The 20923-nt window shown below is 43.3% G+C and overlaps 1 protein-coding gene across 1 annotated transcript in view; it reads left to right on the top strand.

Moving 5' to 3' along the window:
* Positions 1–20191, top strand: part of LOC306968841 (xylosyltransferase 1-like) — a 60885-nt gene extending 40694 nt beyond the window's left edge. Inside the window, exons 9-11 of the mRNA XM_079564379.1 lie at positions 10264–10459; positions 13813–14149; positions 19796–20191. Of these exons, the coding sequence (XP_079420505.1) occupies positions 10264–10459; positions 13813–14149; positions 19796–20118 (856 nt within the window). The 3' untranslated portion in view covers positions 20119–20191. The remainder of the gene's footprint in view (positions 1–10263; positions 10460–13812; positions 14150–19795) is intronic.
* The last annotated feature ends 732 nt before the right edge of the window (positions 20192–20923 follow it).

The raw sequence follows: 20923 nt of genomic DNA, 5'->3' as shown, positions 1-20923 counted from the left end.
TTTTGAGTGACAGTGCAGGATTTTAGAGGCAGTTGTGGAGAAAGGTCTGAGCTCATTCTACACATTAGGACAGTGGTTCTCAACCTGGAGATCGGGACCCCCATGGTGGTCGCGAGATAAATTTGGGGGGTCGCCAGATCATTTAGATAAAATATACATATTTTCATTAGCAAATAATCTAATGTTTTATTCTAGCATGTGTTTGCTATTGTACCAGAGTGCAATTATGTTTGTAGTTTTATGAATTTTATTTGTTTTTTTAAGAATTATGTAGGCTAATGTTCCTATTTCCCATGGTGTGACCCGGGCGAGAGGGTCACAAACCCCTTTACCTGTTTTAATGGGGGTCGCGGCTCCAAAAGGTTGAGAACCACTGCATTAGGACATGGCATGGAACATGTAGGGGGAGGAAAATACATAATTTCAACATTTCTAAACTCCGTATAGTCCCTTTAACATAGCTCTACGCTCAAAAACAGACACGTCTCCTCACTCACTTCTGCTGGTCGGTCTGGTCAAGCTCTGAGTGAGTATCGGGAGTTAAAGTAACCGCAGTGAAGCCTGGAATTGACCTGTTAGCAACTGTTAGCTGTTATACGCTATCGAGAACTGGAGTATAACAAATGTCAGAACAGGGGAGAAGTGAATGCTCGTGACTTTTGTATGTGCAATAGAGGAATATCAAAATACACAATGAAGGGGACACTATCGAGGCTAAAGCACTGGTTGCTTGTAAATTAAAAAAAAAAAATGATGAGCTACCTTAAATGTAACCAGTCGTGTGGACTCATGCTCTTGCACTAAGCGTAAGTTCTCATCTTGTTGCTCTAGTATGAGCGTTATTGTCAAGTTAGCTAGCTCGCTAAACCTACAGTCGACAAGTGCACCAGCAGTTCGTGCTTTTTTTCCTGGCGGTGAAAGGGGGAAAACACGCCACACTCCACCATTTTCTATTGCAGGAGATCCAACATTGTTTAGCTTTTTACCATGTTGCGAAGTTGTTCTCTTATCAAAAAACGACCTGGAGCAAAGAGGAGCAAGAGGAGGAGGGACTCATGGGCATAAAGTCAGGAAACAAAACCACTGAATATTTAGTTTTTAGATGTATTTGATCAGTATTGCATTGCAGTGTAAGATGGCGATAAAGATGTGTTTGATATTATTACCAAATACCTGCAAAAACATAATACCTGCTCTTTAAGTCATCATCTAAATGTAATTTTTAGATGATTTCTTTTAACAAGGAGAAACTTTGCGTCCTTTTGAATGACCTGAACAACCCCATGTTCTATACAGAGCGATAAAATGTTGTTTATTTCATGCACTGAGGCCCGTGTTGTAGCTTTAAGGCCTTTTCTGGTGTTTCAGCTCGTTTCCAGCAGACCTCACCTGCCTCTGTGGATAATAAATCACCAACCGCTCAGTGGCGTCAGCTCAGCGCGACATCGTGTTTTCCTTTCAGATAAACTCCACTGGATTTATAAGCCGTGTAGTGCATGACTGTTCTCTCCGAAATAAGAACTAAAACCTGGACTAAAGAAGAAGACGGGGAGGTTTTGAGCGTCTTTTACTTGACAAATGAATCTATTTGTCGAATTTACAGACCACATGTTTTACTTGTCAAGTCAGGATTTGTCAAACTAAGGTCCTTTAAGGTCAATTATCCTTAAAGGGTCTAGACCAGGGGTGTCTGCCTTCTTGCTGAATCAGTAAACATCATCACAGTTGGTCCTTTTTATTTTAAATGTAATAATTCTACACAATCCTAGCCTAACAATTAACATTTTATTGTGAGACAGAGCTGGCATGGAGGTTTTAAGCATAAATAAAGGTATGGGGCACAATTTAAACCTCTGCTAGTCAAAGGTTTCGCAGTACTATCCACCGATCTGTGGCCCTTCACCCTGTGTACGCTTCAATATGCGCACCCCCACATGAAAAAGGTTTGGACACCCCTGGTCTAGACGCAGTTTTAAAAGGAGGTTAAAGACATATTCACCACAGCTTCCTCTAAAATCCTGCGCTGTCACTCAAAAAGGTGTTACTTCGGGTCTGAAGTGCCGTCATGCACGAGCTTCATATAGAGACTGCAGTTACACAAGTATAAACAAGTACAAAAATGTCAACTTCCATGTCTAGTTTCAATTTGAATCATTTCAACTTATTAAAGCAGTACTAAGTAACTTGTTCACCTAAATAAATCCTTCCCGTAGTCCCTCTGGGGGTAATACATGGGATGATTGGGGGTCTTTCATCTCACCAGTCACCAATACACAGTAATAGAATCATGAAGTAGAAGCTAAAAGACTAACAGGCAAAGCTAACTGCGGGCTAGCACCACTTAAACAGTATTTACAACCATGTTTGAGTGGAAATGATGTAATTGGATGAACAATATCAATATAATATATATAACAATATGTCCCTTTGTCTTTTCTGTCAGCGTAGTATTTACTCTCACAGACTTTAATTCAGGGGTGCCCAAACTTTTGGTCTCCGCGGGCCAAAATGAAAAAGTGCCTGTGGGTCACGGGCCAAATACGGCGATGTCGAGCGTGAAACACATACAACTGCAAATAATTATAGTTACTTTATTTTATTTTTCGATAGCCAATACATTTGCATTTGATTCTATCTACGCAAATAACATGCGATATTAAAACAAATGTTAATTATGGCAAAAGCCAAGTTTTAGTAGAACAAAATCAACAATTGTAGCCATATAGTGCAAAATGTAAAAAAAAAACACCTGTATCTACAGCACCTACAGTACAGTAACTTTACCTCATTCATTTGTCAAAGAAAATGCAACATTAGATCATTTTGAAAGTGTCAGTTCAGCATCAATTCTTTTATAAGTCCATTTTTAACATGTACCTTTGTTGACGTCAACAACCTTTGCAATAAAAGTTGGAAACTGGGAAAGTTGATGCTACAACGCTCTGTGATAAACACCAAGACACCACAACAGTGTTTCCTTAACTTTTGCGAAAGGAGTGAAACAGCGCCCCCAATTTGACGCTGGTGGCCAAAAAGTGTACTGCATCCACATTTATCATTGAGTATGAATGGAAGAGAATTAGTGTTAACCACCAAAATACCCTCTGGCAGGCCAACAGAATTGTTTCGGCGGGCCAAATTAGGCCCGCGGGCCCCACTTTGGGTACCCCTGCTTTAAGGTGAGACGCTGCAGATAAATAAGGAAACGTTTTGAATTTAGAGACATCAATTTGAAACTTTTGCTGTAGACTGACATAAACATGAGACAAACATGTATTGCAAGTTTTCCTGTTTCGCCGATGAAATCTGAATAATGGATCGATCCAGGTTTAAATGAATGGTTTTATTTTGTGTTTATTTAGTTACAGGACGTTTTCAGAGAGGATTTTTGATACCCTGTTTAGCTTTTAGTAAGTAAGTGCTTTATTTGTCATTGTACAATTACGAAATTACATCCAGGTGTTGGGTGGACCTGAGCAGTATGTTTTTGGAGGTCGGGAAAACCAGAGTACTGCCTTCAGTCTCCTCTGAAACAGCGCCCTGTCCCTGTTTCAGAGCGTGGTGTTCTGCACTGGTCAGCTCCACCACCTCCTTCCTCTTCCTCCTGCAGCTCCCTCCGCTCCACAACAGTCTTTCACCATCTTCTTCTTTTTTGTTTCCATATGAAAGTGTATGTTAAGAGAACAATTTGACCCAAAACCTGATCATTTAACCTCTTACCACCCGCCTAAACCAACTGCATTCTGTCCTCTTTGGCCATTATATCAGTCTGTGTAACACCTCATTTGAAAGCTAAGACCCACAAAACTGATCTTTTTCCTCGCGTTGTTGCTGTGTTGTGTCACATTTTTTATGATTTTTTTTATTTTTATTTTGGTCACATTTTTGTTGAATTTTTGTCACATTTTTGTCAAACTATTGTAATTTTTTTGTTGAATTTTTGTCATTTTTTTGTTGAATATTTTTCGCATTTTTGTTGAACTTTTGTCATTTTTTTGTTTAATTTTTGTCACATTTTTGCTGAATTTTTGTCACATTTTGTAGAATTTTTGTCATTTTTTTGTTGAATTTTTGTCACATTTTTGTCAAACTTTTGTCATTTTTTTGTTGAATTTTTGTCATTTTTTGTTGAGTTTTTGTCATTTTTTTGTTGAATTTTATCATTTTTTTGTTGAATTTTTGTCACTTTTTTGTTGAATTTTTGTCACATTTTTGTTGCGTTTACATCCTTGTTTTCTTCTCATTTTTTGTGGCTGTTTTGGTGCTTTTTTCCCCAATAAGCTTTTTGATTAGGTTAAAGCCAAACTGGAGAAAACAGGATCTGTTCAGGTGGGAGTTAAGAGATTAAAGAAAAAAACTTTTTTCCTGCAGTGTCTAACCTGCCTAGTCCTGGTTTGGTCCAAGTTCTTTACCTCATGTTTCTGCCGGTAAATTCACATCTCCTGGAGCGGCGGCTGAACACACTGCTCCTTTTAAAACTTCCCCCCACGGAGGCACTACCCCCACCTCCAGCCCGCAGCCGGCCGCCCCAAAAACAAACCCCCAACAAGCCCTCCCTTGTCCCGCGGCGTCCCCACCCCACGGCCGTCTGGAAAAACCCCGCTGCCCGCCGCCTCTGCCCGCCGCCTCTGCCCGCACTGAGCCCCGATTGTGCCCGTGACAGGAACGCCTTATCTTCCAATTTAACTTGGACAGAAAACTTTGACAAACAGGCGCGAGGAGGGGGGGGAGGAGGGCGCGAGGGGGGGCGGGGAGGGGGCGGGGGGGGGCGCGAGGGGGGGCGGGGAGGGCACAGGCGGTTAATCGCGACGTAAACCACAACCCCTGCTTAGAAATACAGGGGCTTTGGGGAATGAAAACACTGGCTCTGGGTGAGAAGCAAAAACAGGACTAAAACAGGACTAAACTAGGTCAAAACCTGTTCTTTTCCATAACGTATATGAGAAACAAGTGAAGTATTTTTGACCCTGATTTGAGTCATTCTGACCTGCTGTGAAAATGACTCAGCCAGTGGAACAAATATTTTGCAGGGAAGTTGACAAGAAGGTCCTGCTTGTTCGGGGCCTCTCTGTGGAGTTTGCATGTTCCCTCTGTGTCTGCTCTCCAGGCACAGAAAACATGTACAATAGGCCAGAATGAATAATGAGTGATTGACTGGTGATGGTCGGGGGATCCATTGGCGCAGATGTGCAGTCACGCTTCTGTCGCTCGGCCCCAAAGGGCAGCCGTGGCCAGGGTTGGGCCAATTACTATAGAATTGTAGCATATTCTATATTAGAAGTTAGTTATGTTTGTATCTTACTGCTGCCGCCACTTTAAAGCAGTACTAAGTAACTCTTGCCCCTAGAGGCCATAAGCACAACTGCAGGTGTCGTAGCAAGATTTTTTGACTTATTAATTGTCTTGGAGAGTAAATACTACGCTGACAGGAGAAACAAACGGACAGAGGGATATTGTACATCCAGTTATACAACGGAAATAATTTTTTTCACTCAAACCTGGCTGTAAATACTGTTTAAAGTGACGTTAGCCCGCAGTTAGCTTTGCCCGTTAGCATGTTAGCTTCTTCTTCGTGATTCCATTAATGTGTATTGGTGACTCCGGACCGGTGGCAGCCAAGTTGCAAACATGGTTTTCTGGCCAGAGACACCAGGGGGAGATGAAAGACCCTAACTAAATAAGTACGGAATTCTGAATTTTACAAACCTAATATTCTACTCTAATGTTTGCTTGCTTTTTAAAATTATCCATGGAGTCACTGCACCCCCTCTGAGAAAATGTGTAACTTCATGTACTGATAAAATGACTCGAGCTACTCAATCCACTTCTAGAGGAGAATTCAGCGTCCAAAAATGTAAAACTGCCTTCGCTAAATCGGCTTCTCTGTGATCGGGTCAGTGGAACTCACGGCCAACAGAGATTATTGCAAGTACGACATTCAAAAGTTTTACGCATTTGACTAAAAAATGGCTTCTAGAAAAACAAACTTGCTCATGACCTGTAACGAAGCCATGAACGAGCAACCGTTCACCCAGAAAAAGGACTGGTAGAAAATGTTCTAATGTTCCAATCTTGTTTAAATTAAATGTATGTTTTGATTTAGTGATGTCAAAATGTATAAATCCATGGTCAAGTATTCATCTACATTTAAAATCAGTTTTTGTACTGTAACATCAACCTGCCCAGGGACGACAGGTGGAAATTAGCATTTTTTTTGTCTTTTTCTTTCCTTTTGGTCAATGTTAAATTGTGCACTGTCCCTGTCTAAATAAAAACCATACCATACCATACCCTCTATCATCCCATTAACACTTGTATTACCCCCACAGGGACTACGGGAAGGATTTATCAAGGCAAACACGTTACTTAGTACGGCTTTAACGTGGTGGAGGGTTTGAGCACCCGAATGATCCTGGAGCTCTGTTGTCGGGGTTTCGTGCCCCTGTAGGGTCTCCCGGGGCAAACAGGTCCTATAGGTGACGGGTCAGACAAAGAGCGGGTCATAAGCTCCTCATGAGAGACTAACAGGCCCGGTTAGAACCGTGAGGCCGTCCTCCTGTGGACCCACCACCTGCAGCAGGTGCCATCGGGTCTGGTGCAATGTGACCCCCATGACCCAGAAACGGACAAGTATAAGAAGATGTATGGATGTTTATTACTGCTTCAAAAAACTGAAAATAGTAATTTTGCAACTGAGCAAAAGTGCAGTCAAAGATTTCCTTTTCCTTCGCTCTCCGGTCTCTCTGTTTTGTTTTGAGGACATTAATCACACATGACTGCAGATCTTACACCAGTGTCCACCTTGATTTGCTGCTGCAGTTTATCTGGGGGAGTTTGGCATTTTTTTGTCCGTACATCAGTATAGGTGTGGCTACGAAGCCTCCGTGTTTGGAGTGACGGTAAAAATGATCCCATGTAAAGCACTTTGTGACAATGCAATGAAAAAATGACCGTCTTTAATGAGATAAATGACGTAAAATCGCTTAAAGGGGGGTATTATGCAAAATCGACTTTTTCAAGCTTTACATCATGTTATTATGTCATTCCCTCATTAAAAACATGCCTGAAGTGTTGCCTTGGCACATTCACGTATTTTTGAGTAATCTGTAAACACTCTGATGGCGGCCATTTTAGGGATAGGTTTGCCTGAGTCCTCCTAGGAGTCGGAAAGGCTCAGAGGTTCTTAAAGAGACAGAGGCCTATTTCAAGACATTCACTACAGCCATTTTGAGAGAGACATTTTATACAAGGCAGTTATTTTAATTTACTGCATTTACAGACCAACAGATCATTGTAGTGTGATATAGACTGGTGCTGTGTGATTGAAAAAAGCATAATACCCCCTCTTTAAATAAAAGTTGTTTATGTTGAATTTGAGTTAGTTTAAAGACATCTAACATAAGATAAAAAATGCTCATGTCTTTGGAACAAACAATAATCCCACTAGAAATCAGACAAATTAACTTGTAGTTTTAAAAAGATTTATTTTTCACTTATAAAGTAATTTGAATTAAGGAAAAATGTACTTATTCCATTGGCAATAAGACGTTTTATTTGATCTCAATCTCTAGCTTTAGATTTAATCTCTTCAGGTATATTCATGTCATTTCTTTCTTCAAATGTTTTTTCTTTTTCCAGTGTGTCTGTGAAAGGTGCTTCTACAAATAAAGTCCTTTGTTCCTTTCAATCTTAAATAAAATTCTTCATTTCAAGGGCAAAAGTACTTACTCAGGCAGATATTTATGGAAAGTCAGATTTACACAAATGTAGGTCATATATTCTTACTTTGAGCAATTCATCTCACCATTAATCATGTGGCCCTTTGAATCCAAAAGGTGACAAACCCCTGCACTAAACTAAAAAGGATTGAAATGACTAAAGCCGGTCTAAAAGCGCAGCAGAAGAAATGAATGGGCTCTAATCACGGCCTATAGAGGGATCGAATTTGGACTAAACTAAAAAGTATTGTGTTCAGATGCATTTGGCCACATCTAACTGAACCAGAGCTAAAAAGAACGTGTAAATCCAGCCTAAACCAAACCAAGAGCCAACTAGCACCAAATAGCCATGAATTAGATCTACCTCAAACATTCTGTAACTAACCCACACGGCAGCCGCCTCAGCCCCGGGGGAGGAGGAGGTTCCCCCACAGGCTCCTGCTGAGATCAAGGAAACGCTTCAGTCTCAGAGCAACAGAAAGAGCCCTGTCTCTAAACCATGGCGTGATTTTGTTTTTTACGGTTCACAGCTCAATAAATCAGGCAGGAATTAGATATTTTTAAAAATCCCACTGAAAAAAAACCCTCCCAAATCTTAAGTTAAGTTTGAGACTGGAATGTTTGGAGTCAGTAAGAGCCGCTAAAGAGGAGATGAGGAGAGGAAACCGAAGAGGAAACAGCCCTCATCTTGGTCGGCTTTCGTGCTACACGTGGATACCAAACTTTTACAACTTCCACCAACGACCAAAGTGCTTTCCATTAAAACACAAAATAGAACAAATCAGGCTCGCAAGGTGAACAAAACTCATAAAATAAAGATCACAAAGGGAGAGTGTGGCCAGATTATTATAGTTTCACTTCCTTATTGGACACTGACAGGAAGTGACATAGATAGAGGCAAACAATTTGAAACTGTTGCCGTGCCGACCATGTTATGTCAATGGGAAATGAGTCAAACCGCTCTGAACTTCACCTCCATCTAGGGCAGGGCGATAAATCGAATTAATTCATGCTTTTAAAAACAGACGGCTTGGAAAACGGCTGAATTGTAAAATCACTCTGCTCTGAGCCGACCATTTAACTCCGCCCCTTTCCCCTGAGTCTCCATGGAGACGGTTGTCAATCACAGCAGAGGCATGAAGACAATAGAGCTCCACAGTCCCGCCTCCTGACCGTATTGATTTGGAATAAAGTCTTTAACTCCGTAACTACATCATCTTGGGCTGAATCCAGCTCTGTGGTTCTAAAGCGACCGCAGAGTCAGACGCAGGTGAAATAAAGCACGTCTGAGATCCATCTAGTTTAACTGCGAGCCTTCGTCCTAGAACTACATTACCCAGGATGCTCGGGAGTCCCATGATCTACTGCGAGGCTTTTGATTGGTGGAGCTTCACGTTCCCACACGTGTTTATTATTGTAATGTAGACAACGTATTATAAACAATGTATTAAAGCACAATGCAGGCAGATAGTTGAGTAGTTTTATCCATGTCTAACACTGATAGTAAGAAAAACGTCAAAAAAATGTTCCCAACGATCCAATTAAACGAACCACCGATCATTTTTATTCCAATTAGCCTGATTCAGATTGTTTAATAGTGAAATAATATAGAACTTTTGTCTGCAAAGTAAAAGAAACTCGCCGTGTTTGCTGAAAACCTGGTTGCCTTGACCAGCGGGCGCGATGTCGCAATGGTTCTTGGGATACGGAGTTTCTATAGTCAGGAAGTGAATGATGTCACAGCCTTGTACCTTTGCCTTTTCTTCAACATTATGTCTTCTTTTTGGATTGAAATGAAACATTTTATGGTCACAAATTGCTACATAACTGATTAGCTTTTGCGCTGACGTTAAACTCTTAATATTTGAATTTTTGGAAAATCGACGCTAGTGTAGACGGGGATTTTTTGCTTCCGGAGCAACAGGACCGCAAGGGGCGGGACTGTGGAGCTCTATAAAACTAAAACACTTTTGAAAACTCCATGACTAAAGAGGTTTTACTTTTGATCAGACGAGGAATATCTAAAACAGGAATAACATTTTTAAAGAAAGGGTTATCTTATCTTAATGGGCCTGATTATCGCTACATTATGAAGTATTAATGAGCAGAACTGAGCAGTTTTCTTCATATGAAAGATCAGGAGACTTTAGAAAGTTTATTTCAAATAAAATCGATTAAAATTGTAATCGTCCAAACTGAGGAAAAAAGATTACATTTTTTTGCCATATCGCCCCAGCCCTACCTCCATCTGGCACTTCCTGTCAGCAGCAATAAAAATACTTTTTCTGCCCAACATTTCTTCATTAAAATTGCAGCTATACTGAAATAAAATTATAATTATTACTTACAACTGATGCTATACAACTAAATAAGTCATATTTTCAAAAGCATTACAACATGATACACTTTAAGGGACAAATCTAGCAAAAAATCTCAACATGGACCACTGCATAGTATAGCCTCTCACCTTTAAAACGTTTATTCATACAGTTATATATATATATATTTATGAATTGTTTACATCCCTGTCCCCGTTTGTGCTCAGGTACGCCGCCATGAACCACCCCGTGTCTGTGCACCTGTACTTCCTGTCCGACCAGTTCCAGGGCTATCTGCTCCGACACCAGGCCCTGAACCGAGGCTCCGCCCAGGTGGAGACTCTGGAGACCTGGGTGTCGTCCAAAGACCAGTACACGGTGCCCAACCCGCCGCCCAAGGTCAACAGGCTGCAGCACATACAGGTAATACTACTGTAATACTACTTCAACATGTGTCTCCTATAGGTGGGCACAGACTGGGACTATTATGAACCTGTTTCTCCTTCAGGTGGGCACAGTCTGGGACTCTCATGAACTTGTGTCTCCTTCAGGTGGGCACAGTCTGGGACTCTCATGAACTTGTGTCTCCTTCAGGTGGGCACAGTCTGGGACTCTCATGAACTTGTGTCTCCTTCAGGTGGCCACAGACTGGGACTCTTACGAACTTGTGTCTCCTTCAGGTGGGCACAGACTGGGACTCTCATGAACTTGTGTCTCCTTCAGGTGGGCACAGACTGGGACTCTTACGAACTTGTGTCTCCTTCAGGTGGTCACAGTCTGGGACTCTCATGAACTTGTGTCTCCTTCAGGTGGGCACAGACTGGGACTCTCATGAACTTGTGTCTCCTTCAGGTGGGCACAGACTGAGACAATTAAGAACTTGTGTCTCCTTCATGTTGGCACAGACTGGGACTATTATGAACTTGTTTCTCCTTCGGGTGGGCACAGACTGGGACTCTTATGAGCTTGTTTCTCCTTCATGTTGGCACAGACTGGGACTCTTACGAACTTGTGTCTCCTTCAGGTGGGCACAGACTGGGACTCTCATGAACTTGTGTCTCCTTCAGGTGGGCACAGACTGAGACAATTAAGAACTTGTGTCTCCTTCATGTTGGCACAGACTGGGACTATTATGAACTTGTTTCTCCTTCATGTTGGCACAGACTGGGACTATTATGAACTTGTTTCTCCTTCGGGTGGGCACAGACTGGGACTCTTATGAGCTTGTTTCTCCTTCATGTTGGCACAGACTGGGACTCTTACGAACTTGTGTCTCCTTCAGGTGGTCACAGTCTGGGACTCTTATGAGCTTGTTTCTCCTTCATGTTGGCACAGACTGGGACTCTTACGAACTTGTGTCTCCTTCAGGTGGGCACAGACTGGGACTCTCATGAACTTGTGTCTCCTTCAGGTGGACACAGACTGGGACTATTATGAACTTGTTTCTCCTTCAGGTGGGCACAGACTGGGACTCTCATGAACTTGTGTCTCCTTCAGGTGGACACAGACTGGGACTATTATGAACCTGTTTCTCCTTCAGGTGGGCACAGACTGGGACTCTCATGAACTTGTGTCTCCTTCAGGTGGACACAGACTGGGACTCTTACGAACTTGTTTCTCCTTCAGGTGGGCACAGACTGGGACTCTCATGAACTTGTGTCTCCTTCAGGTGGACACAGACTGGGACTATTATGAACTTGTTTCTCCTTCAGGTGGGCACAGACTGGGACTCTCATGAACTTGTTTCTCCTTCAGGTGGACACAGACTGGGACTCTCATGAACTTGTTTCTCCTTCATGTTGGCACAGACTGGGACTCTCATGAACTTGTTTCTCCTTCATGTTGGCACAGACTGGGACTCTCATGAACTTGTTTCTCCTTCATGTTGGCACAGACTGGGACTCTCATGAACTTGTTTCTCCTTCAGGTGGACACAGACTGGGACTCTCATGAACTTGTTTCTCCTTCAGGTGGGCACAGACTGGGACTCTCATGAACTTGTTTCTCCTTCATGTTGGCACAGACTGGGACTCTCATGAACTTGTTTCTCCTTCAGGTGGGCACAGACTGGGACTCTCATGAACTTGTTTCTCCTTCAGGTGGGCACAGACTGGGACTCTCATGAACTTGTGTCTCCTTCAGGTGGGCACAGACTGGGACTCTTATGAACTTGTGTCTCCTTCAGGTGGGCACAGACTGGGACTCTTATGAGCTTGTTTCTCCTTCAGGTGGGCACAGACTGGGACTATTATGAACTTGTGTCTCCTTCAGGTGGGCACAGACTGGGACTCTTACGAACTTGTGTCTCCTTCAGGTGGGCACAGACTGGGACTCTTATGAACTTGTTTCTCCTTCAGGTGGGCACAGACTGGGACTCTCATGAACTTGTTTCTCCTTCAGGTGGGCACAGTCTGGGACTCTCATGAACTTGTTTCTCCTTCAGGTGGGCACAGACTGGGACTCTTATGAGCTTGTTTCTCCTTCATGTTGGCACAGACTGGGACTCTCATGAACTTGTTTCTCCTTCAGGTGGGCACAGACTGGGACTCTTATGAACTTGTTTCTCCTTCAGGTGGGCACAGACTGGGACTCTTATGAACTTGTTTCTCCTTCATGTTGGCACAGACTGGGACTCTTATGAACTTGTTTCTCCTTCATGTTGGCACAGACTGGGACTCTCATGAACTTGTTTCTCCTTCAGGTGGGCACAGACTGGGACTCTTATGAACTTGTTTCTCCTTCAGGTGGGCACAGACTGGGACTCTTATGAACTTGTTCCTCCTTCATGTTGGCACAGACTGGAACTCTTATGAACTTGTTCCTCCTTCAGGTGGGCACAGACTGGGACTCTTATGAACTTGTTTCTCCTTCATGTTGGCACAGACTGGAACTCTTATGAACTTGTTTCTCCTTCAGGTGGGCACAGACTGGGACTCTTATGAACTTGTTCCTCCTTCATGTTGGCACAGACTGGAACTCTTATGAACTTGTTTCTCCTTCAGGTGGGCACAGACTGGAACTCTTATGAACTTGTTCCTCCTTCAGGTGGGCACAGACTGGGACTCTTATGAACTTGTTTCTCCTTCAGGTGGGCACAGACTGGGACTCTTATGAACTTGTTTCTCCTTCATGTTGGCACAGACTGGGACTCTTATGAACTTGTTTCTCCTTCAGGTGGGCGCAGACTGGGACTCTCATGAACTTGTTCCTCCTTCAGGTGGGCACAGACTGGGACTCTTATGAACTTGTTTCTCCTTCATGTTGGCACAGACTGGGACTCTTATGAACTTGTGTCTCCTTCAGGTGGGCACAGACTGGGACTCTTATGAACTTGTGTCTCCTTCAGGTGGGCACAGACTGGGACTCTTATGAACCTGTTTCTCCTTCAGGTGGGCACAGACTGGGACTCTTATGAACTTGTGTCTCCTTCAGGTGGGCACAGACTGGGACTCTTATGAACTTGTTTCTCCTTCAGGTGGGCACAGACTGGGACTCTTATGAACTTGTTCCTCCTTCAGGTGGGCACAGACTGGGACTCTTATGAACTTGTTTCTCCTTCAGGTGGGCACAGACTGGGACTCTTATGAACTTGTTTCTCCTTCAGGTGGGCACAGACTGGGACTCTTATGAACTTGTTCCTCCTTCAGGTGGGCACAGACTGGGACTCTTATGAACTTGTGTCTCCTTCAGGTGGGCACAGACTGGGACTCTTATGAACTTGTGTCTCCTTCAGGTGGGCACAGACTGGGACTCTTATGAACTTGTTTCTCCTTCAGGTGGGCACAGACTGGGACCCTAAGGAGCGCCTGTTCCGGAACTGGGGTGGTCTCCTGGGCCCTGAGGACGAGCCGGTGGCCGTGCAGCGCTGGAGCCGCTCTCAGACCAACCTCACAGCGACCGTCGTCTGGATCGATCCCACCAACGTCATCGCCGCCACCTACGACATCCTGGTGGACGCGGGGGCAGAGGTCACGCACTACCGGCCGCCCCTCACCGCCCCCCTCAGGCCGGGAGTGTGGACGCTGCGGGTGCTGCATCACTGGAGCCCGCTGGGACAGACGCGCTTCGTCGTGACGCCGGTGGAGTTCCACAAACAGCAGCCCTTACAGAGAGGTGAGTGAGGGGGGGTTCCCAAACTTTGACACACAAACAACCCGAGACTGTTGATCTTGTACTACTTTAGGGCAGCAAAACATTTAAAGTTAAGTTCAGACCATGTAATTTAAACAGTACATTTTAGATCGCTGTTTTACGCCAAAAATGACACAATGACTTTTTATTTTGTCTAGAGGTCGACAGGTCAATCACAATGTCAGCTATCGGCAGGGTTGGACTGGCAGAAAAAATCGGCCCGGGACTTTAGGGTCAAGACCGGCCCTCTATAAACTCAGTCATACCATAGAGGCTGATGTATGTTCTTCCCAGTGGGTCAGGATTGATCTCACAAACTTGTGGTTATGAGCCCCGCGCTCTACCTAAGGAGCTAAACGAGCTCTGCCGCTGCACGTAGATAATTTTGTGTACGGCCCCGGGCTCGTGTCCAAGTCCAGCCCTGGTCACCGCCTTAAAATCAGACCGCAGGGGAGCTGAGAAACATTGTGGTGAAAATCAGTCACACGTTGGAACTAGCCTGATAAACCACACCCACCTTCTCTCTGCACGAAAGAAAGTGGGTCTGGCCACGCACGGTAAACAAGTTGTTGATTGGCGGCTAAGGCCGAACCAATCACGACCGTCACAGAGAAATGAGAAGGTTACGTCACTCGCTGCACCTCTATGTTTTTAGTTCAATTAACATTAACATCAGCCAAAACTAATCATGGACAAAGTAGTCAAGGATTTTGCCTCGCGTTCTCCGCGTGAGTTTATATTCACTTTATATTTTTTAATTGGACACAGCTGTCGTCACGTCCGCTAATTGCTAATTGGTTTATTTCACTGACAATCTGTGCGCGTTAGGCCCGCCCGTTCAAACTGTTCCAATTGCTCGGTGACCAGACTAACTCCCTGCGTGGAATGGACAGGGAAGAGTATGGCAGAGCCAGGCAACGTTTGTACATCTCTTATCACATTATTTTATATGTTTTATGTTGCAGACTTTCACTTAAATTTCAGAACCATTAGAGCTAGAGACTTAGTGTTTATTTTTTATTTTATTTTGGAATCTGTTGATTTTTGTCTTTTGAATGAGCTCCCTCTGAAGTACCTACTAAACATGTCCTGAAAATATCAGTCCTATGCCTCTAATAAAGCGCCCCCTGCTTTTATGGTTCAACACCATTTAGAAGCAACATACACATGATTATAGATGAGAACATTTTTAAAAATCGGCCAAATATATCGGTCAAAATGGTCAGCAGTGAACATCGTCCCCCCAAAAAAATCATCGGCCTTAGAAAAACCCATAACGGTCGAGTAATTTTGTCTTGAAATGATCTTGGGACCATCCAGCCCTGAGAATCTCATGAGCTGCAACCGAAATATATTGTTCAATATTTTGTTGAACCGCATTTACCGTCTTGCTGTGGCCACATCGTTTTGATTCACTTCTGCAGTTCCACAAGATTCATTTCCGCCCACTGTCGCTTTCATTTTTCAAGATCTTGTGCCTGGGCTTCTACCATCTCAAAGATTCTCAATGGGGTGGACTCTGATGGCTAGATGGATGACAATTTGAGGACCGAAATGACCAGAGTAAGTCAGGGGAAGGTGTGTGTGCTTTGGAAGCACCACAGAGAACCAGGATAGTTTGAAATACCAAGAAGCTTACTGTGTATCCACCCAAAAAATGAAACAGCAGCATCATCACTTGTCCAGAAACGTCCCAGAGCTGAAACGTCCTGCGGCCTCGAACGCCGCACCTGCTCGGTCCCTGAGCGCCGCGTTTATGTCCGGCGCGTGTCTCAGCTGTCGGTGCACGGCTCCGCTTTTAGAGTCCACTGCAGGGTCACCTCTGTCCGAATTAGACCTCGAACGCATCGCTGTTAATCCGCCCCAACATACTGCGCGGTTCACATGACTCCACTCGCTCCTATAGGCGTCTCCTGCAGCGGTTCTCAATGTGTGGTGTGGGGGCTAAGCTCAGGGTCTTCTGGAAGTTTAGACTTTATACATTTTAATTGGAGGTCATTTACTTTATGCTTTGCTAAAGTTTTTAACGTAGGTGTTTCTTCTGGTCTGGACATGATTCAGAGCATGTTTAGACTAGGGGGTTGGTCTGGCCGATAACCGATATGAAGGCCGATATTTTAATAATTTAATTTGTTTTTTAAAATCTGAAATAGCCTAAAGTTAAGCATTTATTACTATACGTTTGTTAAGTGTGACGTCACGACTTCCGCTTCCACGTCCTAGCATACCGGCTAATATGCGAGAAAAAAACATTAAAAACTCTTTAATACAACAATCAATATTTTTGAAACTCAACAGGGAGTGACTGAACCTACTTATTTCTCAGACTCATTAGCCAAAAATGCCGCACCTACTGCTAAAAAGTATATGTAATATATCTATAATATTTACCAAAGTTGGTGCTTCCGGGGTTAGCGTAGCTGCTGTGCCGTTAGCATTTTTCTCTGCTAAACCGGAAGTACCGAATTGAGTAAATATACATTTTTTAGTAGTAGGGCATTAGTGCGGCATTTTTGGCTATTGAGTCATAGAAATAACTATGTTCAGTCACTCCCCGTTGAGTTTCAGAAATATTGATTGTTGTATTAAAGAGTTTTTAGTTTTTTCGCGCACATCTACGACCCCGGAAGTAGAGCTGTGACGTCACCATTTAACAAACGTAATATATATAGAAATATCGGTCGACCGATGTGGGGATTACAGATGTAAATTAGCATAGTGCTAAATCTGGTGCAGCATCTTTTTACTGTAACTACACACTGAACCGAGGGGACCTTTTTCCTCAAGTCATCAGATTTTTTTCCATCATTTTTTTTGTCACATTTTTGTCATTTTTTCGTCAATTGTTTGTCACATGTTTGCCTTTTTTTTGTGGTCATTTTTTGTCACATCTTTGTAATTTTTTGTCAAATTTTTATCACATTTTTGTCATTTTTTTTGTCATGTTTTTGTCATTTTTCCGTCAATTTTTTGTCAATTTCTTGTCAATTTCTTGTAACATTTTTGTGACATTTTTGCCACTTTTTCATCAATTTTTCGTCACTTTTTTGTCAATGTTTTCTCACTTTTTTGTCACATTTCCATCATTGTTTTCGTGTCAGTTTTGTTGCTTTTTCACAGCTTTTTTCCAGAAGCTTTTGGACTGGGGTAAAGCCAAACTGGAGAAAATGTGCTCGGTTCAGGTGGGAGTTAAGGAGTTAAACTAAACTAAACTAAACTAAACAATTATCGGGTATTTTGATTGGCCGATGCCGGTTTGCACCACTGTCTATAATCCCATGTATGAAGCTTCTAAATGTGTCAGTGTTGAACTGTGACAGTAGGGGGCGCTGAATACTCATGTTTAGTAGTTACTTCAGAGGGAGCTTGTTTGACAGACAAAAATCAGCAGATTCTAAAACAAAAAACGGTAAGTCTTTATCTTTTATGGTTACGAAATATTATATTATATACTAAAAACTTCATAAACTAAAATATGTAAAATAGGTTTCTCCGCTCCCCTGAGGCCTAGCAAGTTGTTATTTTAAAGCTCTTTCCAGTGCTAAAAACGGGAAGTCTCTATCACTTTCGGTCCCGGAGATATCGATATTGAGAAATCAGAGGTTAGAGATTACATATGGAGTACCACAGGGATCAATATTAGGACCTACATTATTTTTACTGTACATAAATGACAGTTGCAAAGTATCAGAACGTCTTAAGCAGACGACCTCAATATGTTTTGTTCTGGAAAGGATATCAATCAACTGCTTGACTCGGTGGGAAAAAAAGTGGGTTTGACAGAAATGACCAACCAAATTTATTATATTTAGCAACCGGAAAATAAATTATTCTGTCAGAATTGTCATAGACAATGCTCAGTTAGATCAGGCGTAATTTTTCGATCATGAACTCGTTTTTTTCTTCTTTTTCTAAACCTCTTAAGAGTGCATTTTTTCCAGTTCGACTTTACCCAAATCTTAAAGCTTCTTGACTGAAGCCTAGGCCAGTGTATCGCCTCATTTGAAAGCTAAGACCTACAAAACTGATGGTAACTTATCTGTTGCATTGTCACATTTATATCACTTTTTTGAAGCATTTTTGTTGCGTTTTCGTCCGTTTTTTGTTTTGTTTTCATAGGGGTTTTTTTTGGTCATTTTTTGTCATCATTTCATTGTTTTTTAGTTGCTTTATTCATCTCCTTTTTGTGTTTTGATGCTTTTTTATCAAGTTTTTGTCGCTTCTTTTGTGTGTTATTGTTGCTTTTCCGGCATGTTTTTGTTGCTTTTTTTCTGGCTCTTTTTTTGCATTACCATCACTTTTTAATCGTGTTTTTGTCGCTTTTTTGTTGTCAAGAAATAAATCCAGTACATTGTCCGCTGCTGACGGTAGTTTTCCCTCTGACAGCCTGAAAGTGCAGAGCTGTGTCGCTTTAGGTGAATGAGCTGCTCAGAGACGGCGCCGGTTAAAGCCGCTCATGACCGGACTGTGAGGTTTACACCGAGGAGGATCAGGTGTCCGGCACGACTAGAGGCACGAAGAATATGTAAACACTGTATCGAGTCGCTATAGGACCTGGAAGAGAGGCCAGAGGGAATGTTTACAAACGAGTTAATAATGGTACAGATGCTACAGGTCAAATCCTGTAAAAGCTCAAATCTTACTTAAGTGAAAGTGTTGAAGTATTTGCTGTAGAAAATACACATTTAATCAAAGTAGAACATGACAGGGACAAACCTTCTTCTTCTGGTCTGTCATATCATCCTGTCAAACAGCGTTTCTAAACACACAATCTTCAATTTAATAACTTTGTCGAGGCTAACTTCAGTAACAAATAAGAAGCTAGCTTAAATTAGCTGATAGCCACTAAACCTTTGCAGACTTTGTGTCTGCAGTGATCTGTTCAGAGAGACGTTTATCAGCGTGTTCAGCCCTCGCTCTCCTCTCTGCTCTGTCCACTCTGTCTCCCAGGGCCGGCCCTAGGCATAAGGGGGCCATCTGCTGGAGGGGGTGCCAATCATTTTGGAACAGAAAGTGATAGAGACGAGCTGTCTTTTGTGTTGGAAACTGGAGATTTTAAAGGAACAGGCCACCATTTTTCCATACTGAGATATGTTCTTATCTGAGCTTAGACGAGTTGATATGTACCTGTCTGGTCTTTGTGTGTGCCCTCAGTCGTGCAAAACGGCCAAAGATGTTGTTAGCATTCGGCCTCTCCCACCATATTCCTATAGCTCAAAACGGGGGTGAACAATAGACCAGACAGGTACGTATCAACTCGTCTAAGCTCAGATAAGAACATATCTCAGTATGGAAAAACGGTGGCCTGTTCCTTTTAAACTTTCAAAAGTTCAATCCTAAGGAGCTAAATTGGTTAGGACCGGCCAGAGAGGCTGAAAGATTGCGCCAAAACGGCGAAAATACAGTGTAAGCCAAGTTTTAGCTACTTTCAATTAAGTTTCAGTATTATTTTTGTCTGCAAATATATTAGTTCACTAAAATGATGATGAAATGTTCTAGTTGACGTAACCAACACCGCTGTTTGGTTTGGAGAAGGTGATGCTGGTCTTTAACAAGTAAAAGAAACCCCCCCCTGTGGTTTACCGTCTCTCTCAGCAGCTGAACTCTCTCCCTCTCTCTCGTCTCCAGACGACGCCCGACGGCTCCACGGCGGGCCGCTAAGGAACTCCTACATGGAGCAGAGTTTCCACGGCCTGAACCCGGTGCTGCGCCTGCCCGTGAGCCTGGGCGCGGTGGAGGAGGCGGAGGCCAACGCCGGCCTGACGGGGGCGCCGCTGCGTCGCTGGATCGACTCCCTGCTGCTCGGCCACTGGGGGGCGGCGGACGTGTGCTCGCTCGGCCCCAGCGCCTGCCCGGTCATGCAGCAGTGTCACATGACCTCGTGGAGCTCCGCCAGCCCCGACCCCAAATCCGCCCTGACCCCGCCCTCACAGAGCGGGCGGATCAGGTAGCACAAATCCGGCAGCAACCAGGAAGTGGCCGACAGGAAACAGACTGATGCTGCGTTCATGTGGGTTTAGTGCGAGATAGATCTATGTCCTATTTTTAACCTTAACCACATCCCTGTTCCTGAATTAGCTTGTTGCACAATGTGGCTACGCTAGTTCCGCTAACCTGAAGTTTTGAGAGCTTGTACTTCCTGTTCCTGTTTTCCTATGGAGATTAGTTTAGAACCGAAGACTTCGTGGAGGACAGTGAACTCCTGGTAGACGATACTTACCACGTTAAATGTTTGATGTAGGATTAGGGTGACCAGATGTCCCAGTTTACCCGGGACAGTCCCCGTTTTGAGCCGTCTGTCCCATGTCCCAGTGGATTCCTTCAAAACCACCAGCTCTGTCCCAGGTGTCCCGGTTTTTCACCAGCATAAAGCAGCTTTATCGACTGAACCAAATAAACAGCTAAAGGTCCTTCACCTCGATGCTGATTGGTTCTTTTAATTGAGATTAGACTTTTATAAACAGGACGTTTTGACCATTGAACGTGGGTGAAAAAAGTCACAATTTGGCTACACCCCAAAAACTCCCACAGTGCCATGGGTTTTAACATGGAAAGTCTGGTCACCCTATGGCGGATGTTCGGGTTAGCAGAAATAGCCACATCGTGCGAGAGAAAAGCCTCACATTAAGATATTATAGAAACCCCACAGACCTACGTTTTGCCTTATCGACGCTAACGCCAAATTAGCGTTTAGCCAAAAGCTTTAGGTCAGTGATTAAAGACACAAACCCTCCGGGATCAACGGCTTCACACGTC

This window comes from Gobius niger (genome assembly GCF_951799975.1).
Source record: "Gobius niger genome assembly, chromosome: 10".
In the NCBI taxonomy this organism is placed as follows: domain Eukaryota; kingdom Metazoa; phylum Chordata; class Actinopteri; order Gobiiformes; family Gobiidae; genus Gobius; species Gobius niger.
Note: the sequence above shows the minus strand (reverse complement) of the source record. Positions and strands in the feature narration are given on the sequence as shown.